We start from the raw sequence: 20,529 nt of genomic DNA on the forward strand, positions 1-20,529 counted from the left end.
CAGCACTAGCACATGGGCGCACACGCACATACGCACGCACGCACTCTCTCTCTGTGTCTCTCTGTGTCTCTGTGTCTCTGTGTCTCTGTCTCTCTGTCTCTCTCTCTCTCTCTCTCTCATTCACACATGTGTCAATTCTGTGGTTAGACTGGCCGTGCTTGCTGTGTTCCAGCCTCCATGTGCACACTGTGGGTAAGTTAAGGCAGGTTAAACCCTTTGGGACACATTTCTGTATCAATGCCATGGGGGAAAATAGTGTCTCCTCCCCTGAATGTTTGTGAGGAAGAAAATGTGGACACATGATGTGGGGAACACAGAACCCAGTTTTTAATGGTAACAGCTGACACTGATTTTCACCCTGGCAGTTATGAGTAGCACAGGTGCCTATTGTATTCATGGCACTCTGGAGGGCATACCACCCTATCATGGAGGGCCAGATAGAATAAAATATGCTTTCCTTATCCACAGTCTGGGGTCTGAGGAGGAGAGGGTAGGGGAGAGATGCTCTGGGTACCAGCAAGAGGGTGGGGTCTATCTTGGTTCTACCCCACACTATTTTTCATCTCTAGCAGATAGAATTATATTGGGCATTATTGTAGATACTAAAGTATTTTGGGAATGAAAGAGAAAGAAAGGGAGGGAAGGAAGAGAGAATAGAGAGAGGAAGGGAAGAAGCCCCTGGATAGGCTCTGTGGACCAAGCTGAGCACCATCTTCTGGATTTTGCCAAATGATAAGGTGCCTTTTTGGGATTTCTGGTTGTGCTACTTCCTAGGTAGCACGGTTGAGGCCTTGGAACAGAGAGGCAGGGATTTAGATCTGCACCTGTAGCAACAGTTGCCTGTCTGCACAGGGAGACCAAGGGGGTCCCTCCACCTGTACAATGCCTCCCCCTAAACCTGGCTGCCAAGCTGCTCACTGCTGGGAGAGGCTGCTTTACCTTCATCCCTCTGGACTCTCAGAGTTGTTCTCTGTGACCAGTAGTTGCTTCCCAGCTGTGCAAACTCAGGACTCTGTTTTCCAGGTTTGAGACAGAGTGAAGAGAGGACGTTGAGTGACTGACTGGTTTGTAGTGTCTGTTCAGAGCCGCTCTCAGCAGCTTGGGTTAACAGATGATGGGTGGCTACGATAATGACAATGATGGTGGTGATAACTAGTCACAGTGCTACTGGTGATAGATGGTGGTGATGGTGACATTTGCTATGTTAGACTTTGTGTCGAGGGCTTGACATGCTACATCTTGTGAATAATAATCACTTGGCAAGTGCTTGCCGCATGTCTGGTTGTGTGATAGCGATTTCACCCTGGGCATAGGCACTATAATTATCCCCATTTTATGAAACAAATGATCAGAGAGATGAAACAGTTGACCTAAACTCGCACGACAGCTGACAAAATTGAGCTTTCAGTCCACGTTGGACATGAAGTCTAGATGTTGTGCCAATGATGATTTCCTGCCTCTGTATTGAAGCCTGCCCTCCCTTCTGCCTTTAGAGGACATGGGCTCCAGGGTAGTATATCTCTGCTTCTGAGGCACACCAGCTATGAGGAGACAAGCCACTTTTGGTGACTTCCCCCAGGGAGGGAGGAACAATGCCGTTGTTTTGTCTGGGAATTGCTCAGTTGTCTGCTCCAGGGGAAGGCAGGGGCATGGCACGGCATTTGCTGGTGGTGACAGTGATTAAGTTTCATTTGGCAGGAATGCATTGTCTTAGTATAGGGGAGTTTTGCTGTTTGGTTGGTTTGTGGAGACAGGATCTCGCAGTCTAGCCCTTGAAGATTCACGGGTTATTAAGGGTTATTTTCTCACACACCCCTCCTCATGAGTGGAAACTTAGGGAGACTAGGTGCTATGTATAGTAGGCTCTTGTTTGGTCTTTGGTTTTGGTCTTTTTGAGACAACAATTCCCCCTCCTCAGTCTCCTAGGATTTCAGGGCATTTTGAGACAGAGTTTCTCTGTGTAGACCTGGTTGTCCTGGAGCTCACTCTGTAAACCAGGCTGGCCTCCGAACTCACGGAGATCCACTTGACTCTACCTCAGTAGTACTGGAATTAAAGTTGTGCACTACCACACCTGACTAGAAGCTGTTTCTTGATACATTTGTACATACTTACAATAAGAATTGACTTATAAATGAGGCACAAGCAAATATTAACAATAACTAGTAAAATAGAACAATCACAACAATATGTTATAGTGAGTCACTTAAAATTTATGAATTTGGGACACTGAGGTGGCTTGGGGTGAGACACATGCCAGCAAGACTGATGACCCCGAGTTTGATCTCCGGGACCCACACTTTGGAAGGAGAGAATCAGTTTCTGCAGACTGTGCCCTGACTCTACACGCACATGTTCACACTAAAGAAATAAATATAAATAAATAAATGTAATGTAATTAAAAAGTGTTAATAAATAAAATAAAGCTGATGACTTGTTTATCTCGGAAGTTTCCATATCTAGTTGAATCCGGAAATGCAGACCTGACTATCTCACCATCACCTGCTTCTAACCTCCTCCCAGGCACACAGCTGAGTGTGTGAGCATCCCCTTTGCTTACTGTCCTTTTCATCCTCTGGATAGGAGCTGAGTGTGTGAGCATCCACTTTGCTTACTGTCCTTTTCATCCTCTGGATAGGAGCTGAGTGTGTGAGCATCCTCTTTGCTTACTGTCCTTTTCATCCTCTGGATAGGAGCTGAGTGTGTGAGCATCCTCTTTGCTTACTGTCCTTTTCATCCTCTGGATAGGAGTTGATACAGGGACTTGGATGCTTCCATTCTTACTCACAGCTCCATTGCTGGTGCCTAGAAAAGGCTTGGCCTATGGTGGACTTTGAAAACACAATGCTTAGGACAGAGGTGTGGCTCAGTAGCAGAATACTTGCCTCGCATGTGTGACACTCTGGGCTCTGTCCTAGCACTGGGAGACAAAAAACAGAAAGCAACACAAATAAACAAAACAAGAACAACAACAACAACAAAACACCAACTAAACCCCACATGTGTGGAGTGAATGGTTAGTTCGTGGCATACCAGATGCTTGTCATTGAGTTGGGGGCATTTGAGTAGGTCTGGACCCTAAAGCCTGCTTCTTGGATTGGCTATGTCTTTGGTGGAGGCGGGAGGGTAAACCACTGCCTGCTCTACCCACTTATTGAAAATGTCGGAGCCCCTCCTGGCTTCATTTAGTGCCTTGTAAAATGAGGGATGGATTGGGGTAGTTCAACAGGGAATAGACATGCTCCTCTGGTCTCAGGGACATTTGTGGTCATTAAGGCTGTGTGTGGGAGCTCCTGGAAGGGCAGGAGTGAAGGTCGGGTTTACCCTCAGTGCCTGGGAACATGAGAGAACCACACACCAGGACGGAGGATGCCCTGGATGCAGAGAGCTCCAAACCCTGCCACAGCTCCTCAGCTCCCCACCTGACTTCAGCTTGCCTTTGGACTTCTGCAGAGTCACTGTCCCTGAAACTTGGGCCAAGTTCAGCAATGACAACATCAGACACTCTCAAAACATGCGGGCCAACTCCATCCGACTTCGAGAGGAGGCAGAGCACCTGTTCGAGACCCTGTCGGACCAGATGTGGAGGCAATTCACTAACACCAACCTGGCCTTCAACGCTCGCATCTCCGAGGAGACAGACGTGAAGAACAAGCTGCAGACCCAGCTGGCTAAGGTAAACAAGTTCTGCATCCAGGTGCACTGCCCACCCAAGGTGCAGAAACGGTCCCATCTCTCTTGTGGGCTGCAGCCTGTGAACTCCCCCCCCACGTGGTTGTAGCATCTTTAGTCATTGCTAATGGAACTGGAGTTTGGCCTGGCTGTTGGCATGGCACTCAGGATACTGCTGTGCCTACTGTACTCTTCCTTCTCTGTCTGAATACCATGTAGCCAAGTTTGACTGCAACAGCATTGTCCCTGAGGGTCCCAGCCCATCCTGTCTGCCACAGCAGCACCTTTGAAAAGACAACTTTCGGCTTTCAAGGGCTTTCTGTAGTATGGCATCCCCCTGTAGAAGGGTGGGGTGCTTTCTGAGTTAAAGGTTTGCACTATTATGTCCACTACCTCCTCTTCTTCCAAGACAGCACTCTAATTGGAGCACAACACATCAGTTCACCCCTCTGGGGTGTCCTTCCTGCATGGACTTGGTTTCCCCATGGGCAACACGGATGCAGGCTGCACCCTGGATGCTACAGTTCACACTGGGCACTAGGAATGAAATGGGGAGCACTTCCAAACATGCTGCTATCTGCAGGTGGCTTACAGTCCATTTGGGGAGCAGTGGTGGGCATGGAATTTACACAGAGTGACTTAATGGTGTCAGTCTTGTTGCAGGGTGTGGGGAATCCAGAGGGATGAGCCCTGAATTTGTTTGCACAGCGACCCTTTTGCTGTGTACTTCTTTGCTGGTGGTGTAGTGGGCTACAGACAGAGCTTGGTAGGAGTTACTGGAGCAATTTACATCCACCCACGTCTGAATGCATTTGGCCCAGGTGTGCAGACAAAATGAGTTTGTAGAAAAATAATTGCACGTGGTAATGAGGGAAGCAGCAGGGAATGAGTCAGAAGTGGGGCCCCCCATGGATACAAGAGACAGATAGGGGTGTTTACAGCAAAAACAGATTGAGGAGCTAGGAGGACGGCTCAGTTGGCAAAGCATTTGCTGTGTAAGTGAGCTGTGTTAGTCTCCAGGACCACATGGAAAGACAGACTCGGCAGTGCGTGCCTGCGACCCCAACACTAGGAAAGCAGAAGCAGGGCATCCGGGTTCACTAGTCAACCAAGTGTGGCCAATTGCTTAGCTCTGAGCTAGCCTCAAAAGTTGAGGTGTGGAGTGATTGGGGACAATACCTGACATCCACCTCTGGCCTCTATATGTGGCTGAATTCAACAGAAGGTTGCAAAAAGGAAGCCACTGGTGTCGGGTTTTGTACTCACTTGGGAATGATCTAGGCCCCCCCACTGCTCTGACACTGCATTGGCTCCCTGTGTCACTTAAGAAAATCTGGATGTTAGCACACAGGCCTGCCACACTCTGGCTCCCATCATCTCTCTGGCCTCATTCCCTGCTGTTGCCAACTGCAGCCCCTCCCATGTCCCCAGTGTTCCCCAGACACACCTGCCTCAGGACCTTTGCATTTTCTCTCCTCTGCATGGAGTATTCCTCTTCAGGTATTCTCTTGGCCAACCTCTTAAAATGTCCTTTAACTCTTGCCTCAGATATCACTTATCATCAAAATCTACCCTGAACATCCCGCGTCATTCAAATCCCTCCCTGCTGCAACCCCATGCTGAGGGGGCAGAGACAGGAGGATCTGTGGGGCTTTCTGGATGTCATCCCAGTGCTGAGTTCAGTGAGAGACTGTCAGGGGAATGAGGCGGACAGTGACAGAGCAGGACGCCCCGTTTCCTCCTCTGGTCTCTGTGCCTGCCTGCACATTCAAGCACACACAAACAGGCCATGATGGGCAAAGAAGAAAGAATTCCAGAAGATGCACAGGATGACGCTGGAGGAAGAACAGGCTAGCGCTCGGGTCCTTAGAAGCAAGATGCAATAGAGATGGTCATTCATCGCTTTCATCTCCCTATGATATTTGTGATTGTGGACTTGGAGCCTGAGTGCTTGGGTACAAACCCCTTATAGGCTTAGACAATTTTCTTTTTAGAAAATTCATTTTATTTATTATCCTGCTCTCCTCTTCCTCCGTGTGTGTGTGTATGTGCACATACATACATACATGCATATATATATGCATGTATGCATGTATGTGTGTGCAAGTGTGTGTGTTCATGCATGTGCATGTTCACCTGTGAAGCTTTTCTCCTTCCATGGTGAGACCTGTGGATTGAAATCAGGTTACCAGGTTTTTGTGGCAATGCTTTCACTTACTAAGCCATCTTGATGCCCCAAACCTGTGACCTGCCCTGGGGCTGGTCCTTATAGGAGGACATTGAAGCTTTAGGCCATCTTCTGGGCTAATGCTAGGAGAGGCACTAGAGGCCATCTGGGTGGAAACAGTCGCTGGCCCCAGAGCTGGGTAGGACACTGCCTAGGTGGTCTGAGTTGTCTCTCAGCCAAGGCCCTGGGATCCTATGTGTAAACAGCTCCCTCTTCAACATCCAGTTGTCCACTTGAGTGTGTTAGGGCAAAACTCAGTTCAGGGTAAGGGGAACAGATCCATAGATGTGCTGTGAGGAGGATGTTTGGGGGGCAGGGACTCTGCTATAGAAAGAGCCTGCTTGAAACCAGGCACGAAGGCATGTTCCGTTGTGTGGTGCCTGAGTGATCTCAGCATGCAAGAAGTGGAGTCAAAAGGGCTAATGAGACTGTCTTCACAACAGAAATAAAAAGTGCTTATTCTAAAGGTGTGTGGGGCAGATCCTGGCATGGCATTGATGTGTTCTGCCAAGGGACTGTTATTATCAGTGAGCTGAACAGTAAGAACGTGTCTCTTTCCACCTTTAGCAGCCCTCTCAAGGCTCAGGCAGGCGCGGTACCCAGCTAGAGTTCCAGCAGCACACAGCCTTTGTCTCATTTTATGCATTGTTAATGTTCATACAAACAGCGATGCTGTTTGGTTCATACCGAGGATAGCGATAGAAAGTTTCAGCTTACGCCGGGCTTTAATCCCAGCACTCGGGAGGCAGAGGCAGGCGGATCTCTGTGAGTTCGAGGCCGGCCTGGTCTACAAGAGCTAGTTCCAGGAGAGCCTCCAAAGTCACAGAGAAACCCTGTCTTGAAAAACCAAAAAAAAAAAAAAAAAGAAAGAAAGTTTCAGCTTGAAATAAAGGTGTTTTCCTTTCTAAAGCGACTTGAGCTGGGTGTGGAGACTCACACCTGTAACCCCAGTGCATGGCAGCCTGAGGCAGGTGGATCGCTGTGAGTTCAAGCCTGGCTTGGGATACAGAGTGAGACCCTTTTTCAAAACAATGAATCCCACAGAAACAAAACACTCGGGCTAAGGAGATAAAGACCATCTAGCCTGCTGACCTGAGTTCCGTCTCCAGGACCCACATAGCGGAACACAGAACTGATCTCAGATGCCGCCTTCCCGTCTCCGCACGAGCAGGCTGTGGCACATGCATCTATACCACACACACAAATAAATGTGATTAAAAAGATAATAAAGACCCCGAACAAAAGCCTAACAGCAATGACATGTAGAATGAAACGAATGGACTTGGAGAACGATTAAGCTAACCCTGCTATGACTGGTACACACTAAGGCAAAGGTGGAGGAGCAAATGTGGTGAGAGAGGTAGACTGAGCCACAGAGACTTGCACACGGCACTCCCTGTGTGTGGTTCTGGATGCACCAGTGGAGGAGTCTGGGAATCTGCATCTTGAGCAAGTGTTTGTACTGCCCCCGCCGCCACTGCTCTTGGCTGGGAACGGTGAGAGCAAGGTGTGCTGACCTGGGCAAAGCAGCTGTCTTCTTCCCTCCCTTCACCTTCATCTCTCCCTTCCTTGAGGGACCAGGCCAGGCCACCCTGTCATGTAGACCTAGCCTAACTCGTGCAGAGATGTGAAATGCCCCTGTGGGGTTCTGCTGCATGCTGCAGCCTTTGGATCCATGCATCGCTTCCCCCTCGCTGTGGTCAGAGGTGTGGCATCGGAGGCGGGCACCAAGGTGAGCCAGGCAATGCCAGCAGCCCAGCCTCCAGACATCAGCAGCCCAGTTTCCATCAAGCCATCAGAGATCAGGTTGTTTCTCTGCTGGCTGTTAAGCCACCCTCCCTGCAGACAATGCTGTGGGGACTCAGAGGAGACACAGACTGATGGCTGTGACCATCACTAAGATGAGCCATGTGATGGCCAGGAAAAGAAAGGCTATACAGTGTATCTCAAAGATATCTTTGAGATACACTGTATAGCCTTGGCTGCCTAGAACTTCCTATGTAGCCCAGGCTAGCCTTAAACTATGATCTTCCTGCTTCAGATTCCCAAATGCTAGGATTCGGGGCATGCACCACCGACAGGCGTGTGTGACTCTTTCCTATTTCCTTTAGTTTTGAGGATTCCAATACAAGCACTAGATTTACATCGTTCTCCCCTCTCCCTAAGGTGATTATTTTCCATAGCCCTTTACAGTTCTAGCTGCTGAGTCACACCTTCTCCAGCCAGACCTTGCTTTGCAAAGTCCCACACCCAGCTGCATGCCCATACCTGCATTTGGATGTCTTTTTTGTAAGTGTCTGTGTGTGCCTGCTCAATGTGGTATGAGTGTGTGTGCATGTGTGTGAGTGTGTGGGGGTGTGTAATGTGTGTGGTGTGATATGTGTGTGCATGTGTTTGTGTGGTATGTATATGTGTGTGTGGTATGCATGTGTGTATGTGTTTTGTGTGCATGCATGTGTGTGAGTGTCTGTGTGGTGTGTGTGTATATAATGTGGTATGTGTGTGTGGTGTGTGTGTGGTGTGTGTGTGTGGTGTGTGTGCATGCATGTGTGTGAGTGTCTGTGTGGTGTGTGTATGTGTAATGTGTGTGGCATGTATGTGTGTGTGCTTTGTGTGCATGCATGTGTGTGTAGATAGACACATATATGTGCATGTGTAAGCTGGAGGTCATCATCAGGTATCTTCCTCGATCACTCTCCACCTTCTCTTTTGAAACAGGACATCCCATCAAACCCAGAGCTCCTCTATTCAGTTGGACTGATTATCTAGCAAGCCCTGGGGTCTCTGTTTCCCCAGCATTGGGGTTACAATCATTCCTATCTTTTTGCTTGGATGCTGGGGAGTCCAGACCCAGGTCCTCATGCTAGTGGGCAAGCACTTCACATGCTGAGTCATGCCCTTAGATTTCCAAGAGACCTCTTCTACTTAACAGGCTTCAGACCCATCTCCAGGACGTTCACCCTCTTGCTCGCTCCACTGAGACCCTTCCCCATCTTAGTGTAGTAGCTCTAACTTCCAGATGGTTCCAGGAGTTTCCTGGGGTTTCAGGGAACTCCCACCCTGCATGCCTTCAGCTACCAAACTCCATCTCACTCAGGCAAACACAGTCCTCTATCCCTACCCTGGCAGAAAGCACCACGCCCTGTTTTGCCAGGGTTATTGCTGTGGTCTCTCACCTCCTCTGTGTACTTCTGAGCTCATCCTCCTTTGTGTTTCAAACCTTAGAGTCCCCTGATTAATTAGCTACTAGTTGGAGGGCCTTGAAGCCTTGAGTAGATGGCTGTATAGCAGAGAGAAAAATGTTCAGCTGTGCTAGATGCTGAGGGAGGGCTGGGGGCTTAGTTCAGTTGGTATAATGCCTGCCTACCATGCATCAAGTTCTGGGTTCAATCACCAGTGCTGTATAAACTGGGCACAGTGGCAAAATTCCAGCACTCGGGAGGTGGAAGGAAGGGAATTAGGGAGGAAGGAAGAAAGAAAGGCAAGGAAAGAGAGAAGGGGGGAGGAAGGGAGGGAGCAATGGAGAAGGTTAGGAAATTGTGTAACCAGACCACAGAGGGTTGGGAATTTAAACCTTAAAAGCCTTCCTTTTCTGCCGAAGTCTTTGGCATTTTGACTTTCAAATGACTGTTAGCATCAGCAAAAGTACCTATTCGCAGGGGAGCTGGGCAGGAAAGTGCGGAGTCTGAGGGATGACAGTCTAGTTGCTGGCCTCTGTTTGACAGTGCGATTTCTGTGGATGGAAAATGCTTTTGTGCTCCGCAAGCAGCCAGATCCCTTCCAGCACTGGGGTGAAGGGCCAAGCTGCTGAGGCTGGTTTCTAAATCTGGCCAAGTCCTGGGAAGCAGAGCTGCTGGCCCCCGCCTGCCTGGCCTCTAAACACCACACTCAGTGTGAGAGGAAGAGGCTTAGCTCTACACATTTGGAAAAGGCCAGGAGAGGTGGCTTAATGGTTCAGAGCACGGACTGCTCTGCCAGAGAACTTGGGTTCAAGGGGCAGCACCCACATTGGTGGTTCACAATGTAACTCTGGGCTTAACAAATCTTGGTTCCCTCCTCTGGCTTCTTCAGGTACTGCAAGCATGTGGTGCACAGACATTCGCTCAGGCAAAATACCCATGCACACAAGGTTTAATTAATAAATTTAAAAAATAGGAAGGCAAGCCTGTGTGGGGACAAGCAGAATGACTAAAGCATGTTGCACCTGCCTCAATTCGGGTCCAACTAAGGGACTTTTGGAAATCAGTTCCCATGAATTGCAGGGCTCGGGAGGTGGTTCAGTGGATAAACACTAGGCAAGCATGAGGGTCAGTTCAGATCTGCAGCACCACTGAACAGCTCAGCAGGCACAGTGGCCCAGCTGTAATCGCAGTGCTTGGGAAGCAGAGACAGGATCTCTAAAGAAAACTGGCTGCCTACCCTAGCTGGAAACTGGAGAATTCCAGCTTCCTCAAGCAACCCTGACTGAATGAAGTAGAGAGCAATGAAGGCAGGCACCTAGCATGCCACCATCTGCACCCCCACACACACGCCCCACACATGTGTGGGTGAGCATTCACACATGTAAATACATGTCATGTGCACATATGTATGCCAAAACAGAGGAGAGTGGCCCTTGCCAGAGGACGAGGAGAGAATAATCTTACCAGCTGTGCAGAGTAGGATTGCAAGAGAAGATTAGGACGCAAGTGACAGGCAGGTAGGTGACGGATGGCAGGTGTCCTAGCTTTGTGTTGGAGGCATAAAGATGGACAGCTCTACCTCCAATGGTCTTGTTGAGTTGATGTTATTCTGTGAAGAGACACCATAACCAAGGCAAACTTGTAAAAGGAAGCATTTAACTGGGTGGGGAGCATGGTGGCAGACAGACAGATGTGGCTCTGGAATGTAGTAGCTAAGAGCTTGTATCCCGATCTGCAAATTGGAGGTGGTGGGGGTGGGTGGTGATGCTGGGCCTGGCATGGGCTTTTGAAACCTCAAAGCCCACCCAGTGACACACTTCCTCCAACAAGACCACACTTTGTCCTTTCTAAATAGTGCACCAACTGGGAACCAAACAGTCACATAATGACAGCCTGTGGAGGTCATTCTTGTTCAAACCACCACACTGGTCAGGCATGGCCTGCTATAGTCCTTTCAAAAAAATTCCAGGGATGTAGCCTAGTTGGTGGAGTGTTTGCCTAGTGTGAAACCCCGGGTTTGATCCTCAGTGCTTAGGCAAAGTGTGTGTGTGTTGGGGAGGGGGGTGTCCATACCTGTAATCCCAGCACTTGGGAGGATCAAAAGTTCAAGGTCATTTTCTGTTTTGTCTAAATTTGAGACCATCTTAGGCTATGTGAGACCCTAGAGAGATATATAGATAGATGATAGATAGATACATAGATAGGTAGATAGATAGATGCATAGATACATGGATGGATGGATGAGACAGAGAGACAGAGAAGGGGGAGATGAGAGAAAAGAAAAACGTGTTAAGGAGATTCTCTTGAAGGCTTGAGATAGTGGGTTTCCATGAATTTTTTCGGAGTAGTAGAAAGTACCCCTACCCACTTTCTTTTGGTTTCAATTTATATAATGGAGAGGCCCACCATAACATGTTTATGGAGATCAGAGAAAAACTTGTGGGTATAAGTTCTCTCCTTCCACCATACAGGTCCTCAGGCTTGGTTGCAAGCACCCTTACCTGTTAAACCATCTGTAGGTCCCCACCCCAATTCATTTTCAAATTCTACCAGGGATTTCGGAACCCCTGCTGGAGACTATTAGCAGTTTCTCTGACATTGGTCTTGTCACAACTGCTAAGGGGGGTCCTGCTTATCACTGTCCACTTTGTTCCCCTGAATGTGATGCTGGGATGACAGCCAGCTAGCTCCACAGATCCTCCTGTCTGTCTTACTGAGCATGGGGTTACAGAAGGTATAGGACTACACCTTTTTGTGTGGGCTTTGAGGATTTGAAATCAGGTCCTTGGGCTTATTCAGCAAGTGCCACTGAGCCACCTCCCTCCCTACCCCTAAAAGGCCACAGTTAAGTGCTCAAGTTGGAAGACCCTGGTACAGGACCAATCATGTCCAAGTTCCTTACAGAGTTCCTAAGTCCTTCTCTCTCCACTGTTTACTCCCACACTTGGGTGAAGTTGAACATGTCTCACTATTTGACAACAACTCCCAATTATTCCAGTTTTCTTTCCCCTTTCTGAAGCTGGGAGTCTGTCTGGATCAAGCCAGGCATCTCCTTGGAAACCCCTTGCTTCAAGCAAATTGGAAAACAATAAATTTGCAAGGTTGCAAAAAGCTGGTGGAGACCAAAAGCCAGCTGCAGCTAAGTCCACCGCTGTCTCCACATTAAAACGCAATTCCTGGCCTTGGAGGAGGCTTGTTCTGCTGTCACAAGACAAGATGCAGACAGAGAGCTTTAGGAGACAGGCTGCTCTGCCACACACTTCCTACCCCTTCAAAGCCAGTGTTGTGGTGGTATAGACTCCAGCTGGGAAGACAGTGTCCCCGGTGCAGAGATGGAACCTGGGGCTCTGCAAGCACTTTGCTGTTGAATTACAGTTTTTGACGTCACCATTCCCACTTGCTATTGAATTACAGTTTTTGACGTCACCATTCCCACTTGTGGGGAGCTTGCTGACAGCTGGTCTCCTATAGGGTGCTGGTGGGTCTTCCTGCTGGGAACAGGGAGAAAACAAAGATCCCTTAGCCTTGTCACTGTTGCCAAGATGCAGACAGAGAAACTGAGGCTGGGAGAGATTCATGATTTGCAAAGACCACACATAGCAGAAGTGGTGCTATTTATATATAGTTTATTGGCTCCAAGGCCTCTCTTCTAGAAGGTTCCTTTGAATTTTTGTGGGTAGGCAACCATACTGACCCCAGCCTCACCTCACTCTGCAGTCTGTGAGTTATCAATCCCTTCCTGGTTCTGTCTTTCAGATGCTCTGTTACCCTTCCTGCCTCTCTCCTTACCACACTGGTAACCAGAGATTGGCCTCAAACCACACATCAGACCCCGTTGTTGTCCTTCGACACACAGCGAATCATCACCTGAGCCTTGTTAGCATGAGATCCTGACTGCAGGTCTAGGCTGGGGTGGACAGTTGTCCTCTCCAGCAAGCTTTCAGAGTTCAGTAGTCTCTGGCCCACACTTTGAGTTGCAAGGCTCTAGAGCAATGGTTCTCAACCTGTGGGTCACAGCATCTTTGACAAACCTCTATCTCCAAAAATATTTACATTACGATTCATAACAGTAGTGAAATGACGGTTATGAAAAAGCAACAAAAGTAATAATATGGTTGGGGTCACCACACATGAGGAGCTGTATTAAAGGGTCACAGCGTTAAGAAGGTGACGACCACTGCTTTAGAGTAACTGTCCTCTGAATCTCAGAAGCCCAAGGAGCAGCAGCTTGGTAGTATTGAGGGCTCATGACTCCCTTTGTCAAGGTTTGTAGTGAGAGAGTTAGAAACTAATAGGCCAAGGGCTAAATCTGCCCCCTCTGGTTGTGTGGCTGCAGCACCTTGCAGTTTCAGGGAGATGGTGTGATCTTCCCTCTCACGCAGTTTAGGACACTCCCTTCCTGGGCTCCTTTTGAGTCACAGGCACCCTGCCTTGTGAGGATGCAGAGGGTTGAAGCAGGCCCCTCTTTCTCTTACACCATTCAACTGGATTCCCGTCCCAGTCAGAGCCAGGAAAGCCTTGGCAGCTGCCTGACCCAGTGTGCCAAGACTCCTCCCATGGGGTGACTCCCTGGGCCCAATCCCCAGAAGCCCCGCCCAGTCTCTCAGAGGAGCCAAACTGTACTCTAGAGGATCTTTCCCCAGCTTTGTGGGAACAAAAAGATGAACATTCCAGGGAAGCCCCTCAGAGCCTGGAGCCAAGATGCCAGTCAGTCAACCAGCTCTGTGTGTGTGTGTGTGTGTGTGTGTGTGTGTGTGTGTGTGTGTGTGCAGTAAAACCAGGTGTGGGGCGTGGCAACTGCTGGGCACCTGTCCCCTGAGGGTGGCTGTAAACTCAGTGGGCCTTGCCACGTCTGTGTCTGAAAGAAAGGGACTCACACATTTGTTAAACTTTTGAGGCTTTGGTAAAGGGTTGCAAAGGAAACCTCCTGGGCATGTCAGCCACAGCCTGAAGGAGGTGAATGAAGTGACCCTGTGTGTGTCTGAGAAGGAATCCCCCAGGGCAAGAGGACAGCAAAGACCCTGTGAGAAAAGCTTGCTTGCATTTTCTTCTCTGTTCTCGTTGAGCCCAGCTTCCAGAACAGTGCAGGCAGGACCTGGATTTGTGGGTCCTCTGGAGCGCTGGGATTACAGCTGTGCCCCATGCCCTGCTGCACCAGGCACCGTGCCACAGCCTGCTGCATTTGATAGGAATGTGGGGGGATATCACAGCTCTGGAGACAGGTGGGCGGGTGGCTTCAGAGGAGGTGGTGTGTTTGAGGCACTTGCTTTGTGTGTACGTGTACACGTTACATATGTTTAGTAAGTACCTGCAATTTGAGGCTCTGCACTCAGGATCATGTGCCAACTTGCCCGGGCTCTCCTCTCTCTAGAGGCCTCCTGGGTTCCCAGGGGTGCTGGGGTGTCTGCAGAGTCTGAGCCCCTGGAGAGAGAGCACGACTGTGGCCATCCATTGTCAGAGTTGTCTGTACATTTCCCCCAGAAACCTGCAAGCCCTGGGTAGGGGCCAGCTCCCTAGCAGGACCACCTGTAGGTCCCCATTCATAAATCTAAAAAAAAAAGTGATCACCCAGCTTGGGACTCCTTGCTGGGACAGACAGCCTGGGCTAACCACCACACCCCCACCAGCAGCAAAGAAGCAATTAACACAGCCCCTTACAGCTTACATCTTTGTCACCTCCTCACCCCCCACCAGTGGTTCTGCACCTTCTAAGTCACCATGCGGGGGGGGGGGGTGTGGATTCTGTGAAGTCTCATACCCACAAGGTTTCCAGAACATTCCAGTGTTCAGCCAGGAAAACCAGGACTGACTTTTACTGTTTTAAACAGTATTTTTTTTTCCCAAAGGAAACTTTCATTTACATTTTGTGTTTATGTGTGTACATGCCATGGTGCATGTGTAGAGATCACAGGACATGGGGGAGCAAGTGGGAAGGTCTTAGGGCTAGAACGGGTGGCGTGCGTGCGTGTGTGCGTGCATCATCAAGTGCTCTTTAAATGCCAAGTCTTTTATTTGTTTGTTTGTTGTTTGTTTACTTTGAGTCGGGCTCTGGTGTAGCCCAGGTTGGTCGGGCTCTGGTGTAGCCCAGGTTGGCCTCCCTGAGCATTGCCTTGAACTCCTGAATCTCCCACCTCCACCTCCCAAATGCTGGGGTGACAGAAATGTGCCACAATTCTTGGGACTATGGGAGGTTGTTTTCCTTTTGTCCCTGGTGTGTTATTATTTGTAGTGCTCTTGGCATGCACTGCTCATGAGAAGCAGCTCATTCTTGTCTTTGCTCGCTTTGCAGCCCCAGCTCTCTCTCCATGCTCCAGGGTGCCCATTTTGATTATCTATATGTGAGTCCCGACTTAATGTGTCACTACAAGTATACATGATATTTACATGATTGGGTTAGTAATGATCTCAAAGTGGGACTGGACTTTTTTCATTAGCTACCTTTGACAATACCTGACAGAAGCAGCTTGCTCACTAGGAAGGTCACATCAGGACCTTCTGCTCTAGGTGATGGCCCTACTGGCTTCTTCTTCAGCAGGAAAGCTAGCCTACACCGCTGTCTATCTTCCAGCCTTTGGAGATTAGAGTCCACAGTCTTCCGGAGTTTCTGTCTCCCACTGAGGATTCTGGATACACACAGGCTTCCAGAACTTGGGCAGAGGTTGTGCCTCTGTGGAACTTGTGGGACTTTTATTCTCCCTTTGGATCAAGACAACCCAGCTATGAGTGACAGGCTAGATAAGAGGCTGTGGAGAACAATTTTTGGCAGCAGGAACACCCACCTGGGCCTGGGCAGATGTGCCCTGGGCATGAATCATCAGTGGGCTGTAGCAGAAGGTTCTGGAAAACCCCCAGACAGGTCTGATCAAGACATGCAGCCAGCAGGGGGAAAGGCATGTGAAGAAATGAACAGCCATGGGCTCCAGGCTGGAGTCTGAGGAAGGGGGAGGGGAGATAGGATTCCACACACCCTGCTGTCCCTCACACCCTTGTCCCGTGTGTAACCACTGATGGACTCTGTCCCCACCTTACTATGGACACATGGAAAGGGGTCCCAGCTTCAGTCACCCCAGCCCCTTTTACTGATTTTGCCATACCCGTCTTTATTGTTAACTACTGTGCACCTCAGTTTGGATAGTTTAAATAAGCCTCAACCTTTAAACTAATAATCTATTTAGAAGCGACAGTTAATAGGCCTGGCTTACTAGAACATGCTTGTAATCCTAGCTCTCTGAAGGCTGAGGCAGGAGGATTGTCTTGAGTTTGAGGGGAGTCTGGACTACATAATGAGGTTGTCTTTAAGAGGGCAGGTGACAAAGACGCCATATAGCGGCAGGAATATGGCTGCAATCCAGCCCTGGTGCAGGAGGCCGTGAACCAGAGGCTAACCTTGTCTATATACTAGGACCTCGCTTAAAATAAAAACAGACAGGAGGGAATCATTGGTGACAGTTCTAGACTTCCAGACCCACTCTCCTTCCTTTAGTCTGCATACTGAGTGGATGTCTCAAATCTAGCAAATGAAAACACAGGACACCTTGTTACATCCAAACGTTAGATTGTGTCATTTTTGAGTGTCAGAGTATCCTGGGCCATCACTTGGACTGTTTAGGCTGTTGTTATAAGGTAATATAGACTAGGTCTTTTATAAATAGTGGATTTTACACAGGTGCAGTGGCACATGCTCATATTCCCAACCTTTGGACAGCTAAAACAGGAGGACTGTGAGCTCCAGGCTATTCCGGTATACAGAGTAAGACCCTACGTCAAAACAAAACAAAGAAAAAAATCATACCCATATGATGAAAGTCACAGTTTGGGAGGCCTGTTACCATAAAGTCAACCTCGCCAAAGTCTGGCAGACTAGAAAACTGTTGATTTTTTGTTGTTTCTTGCATGATAGAAAGGTGACCTAGTCAATCTCCAAATGTCCCGCCTTCCACAGCCAGTACACATGAGAGGGTTTCCATATATGTACACTTTGGAGAGTGGCAACAGTCGGTCACTCTGCTGCAGGATGCACACTATTGTGTATCTAGAATTCAGATGTAACCAGGTGTCCTGTGCTTAGCTGGCAATCTTCTGATGATGTCAGCTCCTAGTATTGGGTCTCTCTGTCTGTGTCTTCCTAGACCCCCACAGTTTGGACGATGGGACTCTCCCAGCAGTATTTTATTAATGGTTTCTCTGGCAGAGTAGGAACAGTAAACAGCCCTTTACTAGTTGGCCTGATTTCAAGATGGCCAACATCTATTTACAGTAAAGCTGGATCAATCAGGGTCACATAATGTCTTGGTTGAGAGTGGTGGCAGAGATGCCCTGTTTATTTTTCTTTAAGGATTATTGAATTTCTGGACATACGAAACTGGACTCTTTGTGATGATGGGTAATTACAGACATTCTGGCAGTAAAGCCATCATGGAGAGCATGACTTTTAGGCTTGGCAGGAATACAACAGGTGCATCTTTGGTATTGGTTAATTCCAGGGCTGGAGTGGGTGTCAGAACAACCCATCCCCAAAGAGCCTTCTCATAGGAGAGGGCCCATGGGAAATAGCTGTACTTAGGCCTAGGACTGCTGGTGACCGAGGGTGGACAGTGGTTGTTTCTACCAGTGGAGAGATTGCAGGTACTACTATTGCTCAGTCCAAGCCAGGATAGGGATGAGCTGGACAAGTTCAAGTTCCTTCAGTAATAGACCAGCCTGGTATGCCTATTCTTTGTTGCCACACTCATTAGCTTTTATTATTTTCCTTTGTGTATTAATTTTTAGCTAGTCTCAAATTTACTTTGTAGCTAAGGATATCCTTGAGCTTCTGGTCTTCTTGCCCCAGTATCCTGAGTGCTGGGGTGACAGGAGTGTGCTCGCACACCGCTTTATGTGGTACTTGGGATGCAAGCCAGGGCTCTGCACATACATTTCCAGCTCGTGTTCTTTTGCTTTTTTATTGTGGAAGTTTTCAAACACATGGAAGTCTAGAAGGACATGAAATGACTTCCATGAACCCAGCATCAATGTCAGCTCTTCAACAATATTTTCCTGTGTGGCCTTTTAAAATTGTTTTCACGCATGCATGGCAAGCACCCTAGCATGGAGCTACACCCCAGCCTTTCTACTGAGGTGTTAACAGTCCGATAAAAAAGAAACTGAGCAGCCTGAGCTTTGATGAGATGTCTCCAGTCTCACACCTCTGAGACCTCCACACACATCAGGACCCTCCTGACTCTCCTGAGATCCATTTCCATAGAGTAGAACAATGGCAGCATTATATGGGGAAAGCTGTTTCTCTGAGCAGCTTTTAGAAAACACCCCTGACACACACACACTTTCTTCCTTCCCTCTTCTTTCCTCCTTTCCCCTTTCTTCCTCCCTCCCTCCCTCATTTCCCCATCCCTCTCTTCCCATTGAACAATGATTGGCTCACTCTAGCAGAGTTTCAAAACCAAAATTTGTCTTGGTACTGGCCCAGCACCAGCATTCAGTGTCATGGTGACAAGCAGTAGTGACAACAGCTTCTCAAGGTCACCCCAGTCACAGTCCCTGCCCCAAAGGTGTTCAGGGTTGGGGAAGGGAGAATTTAGGAATCTAGGCCTCTGAGGTAACTTCAGCTCCCTGCCTTCTCCAAGAGGAGGAGGAGGAGGTGGTGAGAAAATTCTGGGGGGGTGTGACAGTCTTCCTGGTCCCCCACAGATACTGCAGGAGATCTTCCAAGCAGAGAACACCATGATGTTGCTGGAGAGGGCCATCATGGCCAAGGAGTGCCCACTGAAGGTGGCCCAGACCAGGCTGGCATGCAGGACCCGACGGCCCAACGTGGAGCTCTGCAGGGACATAGCCCAGTTCAAGTGAGTGGAAGTGGGGTGGGTCTACTGGGGTCCAGGAGAAGAGGAGGTGTCTCAGGGGTCTCAGAAGAGTCACTGTTACTGGAGTTGTGGGTGTCAGAGCCTGGGCTGTCCCTGGCAGTTCTAACAAGCTAAGTTTGTCTACTCACCTAACAGGCTGATTAGACAGGAGATTTATAAAGTGTGGTCCATTTCCACCCCTCCCCAGTCCATCTTCAGGGTCCTGACATGAGGTTTAGATTTAAATAGAGTACAAGAAGACTGCATAGCAGCCCTGGTCTCGGCCAGGTCTCACCCATCATTGAGCTCCCATCTCTCCTGCAAGGTGGTCTAATAAGATTATTACAACTGTGTGAGCTCTCCTATACTCCTCCTCAGTCTTTAGCTCTTTCCTTCCCTCATCATGAATGCCTGGGGGGAGGGGCAACTTCAGTTTCTTGGGAATCGTGTGGTAGCCAAAGTGAGGGAGACAGCAGCTCTTTAGAATGTCTTCAGTCCTGCCTGGATGGTTGCAGTAGGAACCCTGGGACTGAGAACCAGTCCCTGCTTGAACCAGGACACCCATCCCAGGTCTCAGCTCTGAACTGAGTGGAAGTTCAAGTTCTGGGTTCCACTCCCTCCCTCCCTCTCTCTCTCTCTCTCTCTCTCTCTCTCTCTCTCTCTCTCTCTCTCTCTCTCTCTCTCTCTCTCTCTCTCTGTGTGTGTGTGTGTGTGTGTGTGTGTGTGTGTGAAGCTCCCACTCCCCCAGCATCCCCTCTCTGCTCAGGAAACCCTCCTGCTTCCTCTGAAAGGCCAAGAAGACATTAGCAGCAGAGACAACACAGCTCTGGCCCCTGGTTCCCTCAGTATCTCTCCAGGATCTGATGGGAAGGGTACCTGCTTGCATCCCTGGTCATCCCTGACCTCTGACCTCTGTCTTTGCAAAGAGCCCACTTCCTTCCAGGCTGGCTAGGTCCCACCTACCCTGCTAGCTAAGTGGACTTGCTTCTGTCGCAACAGGAGAGGAGATCCATGAGGGACTGCATCTGGTCCCCAGCACCCAGAAACTGCACAGAATGCTCAGGTGGTGGAGACAGGAGAACCTGATGTGCAGGGTCATCCTTGGCTACATAGAGTTTGAGGCCAGCCTAGGCTACATGAGATCTTGTCTTTAAAAGGTTTTAAAATTCAATTTCAGACGTAGACTATGAATTGAATGAATGGAGGTTTTTATTTATTTTTATCAGCTTCTGAATCAAGAGGTCATATTTCAAGTGGTTTTCAGCAGCAGGTGGCTCCTGGGCTTCTCGTGCACAAATAGCGTGACTAATTCAGAAACAAGCGGAAAACCAGAAAAGAGAGCTAGACTTCCGCTGTTCAGTCTTTTATACCTTCCTCCGTAACACCCCTAGCCATGCCCAAAAGTGGGCCTGGCTGGTGACGTAGTTCACCGCCTACGTACGTATACGTCGTTACATCCGGCCGTATACATCTTTAGTCATGCCTAAAGTGGGTGTGGTTAGTGGTGCGGTAAACCGTCCTTTTATTACCTCATCTGTATGTGCCTCTAATAAGTCACATGGTTAATGGCAGAATACTGTTTCCTCCTACAAGAGACCTTCTTTTAGTA

The 20,529-nt window shown here is 48.9% G+C and overlaps 1 protein-coding gene across 1 annotated transcript in view; it reads left to right on the forward strand.

Annotated features, from left to right (window-relative positions):
* Positions 1-20,529, forward strand: part of Tekt5 (tektin 5) — a 38,026-nt gene that overhangs the window by 15,671 nt on the left and 1,826 nt on the right. The window contains exons 5-6 of the mRNA XM_005084560.4: positions 3,454-3,676; positions 18,769-18,923. Of these exons, the coding sequence (XP_005084617.1) occupies positions 3,454-3,676; positions 18,769-18,923 (378 nt within the window). The remainder of the gene's footprint in view (positions 1-3,453; positions 3,677-18,768; positions 18,924-20,529) is intronic.

The sequence above is a fragment of the Mesocricetus auratus genome, unplaced genomic scaffold (assembly GCF_017639785.1).
Source record: "Mesocricetus auratus isolate SY011 unplaced genomic scaffold, BCM_Maur_2.0 Super-Scaffold_100007, whole genome shotgun sequence".
Classification (NCBI taxonomy): domain Eukaryota; kingdom Metazoa; phylum Chordata; class Mammalia; order Rodentia; family Cricetidae; genus Mesocricetus; species Mesocricetus auratus.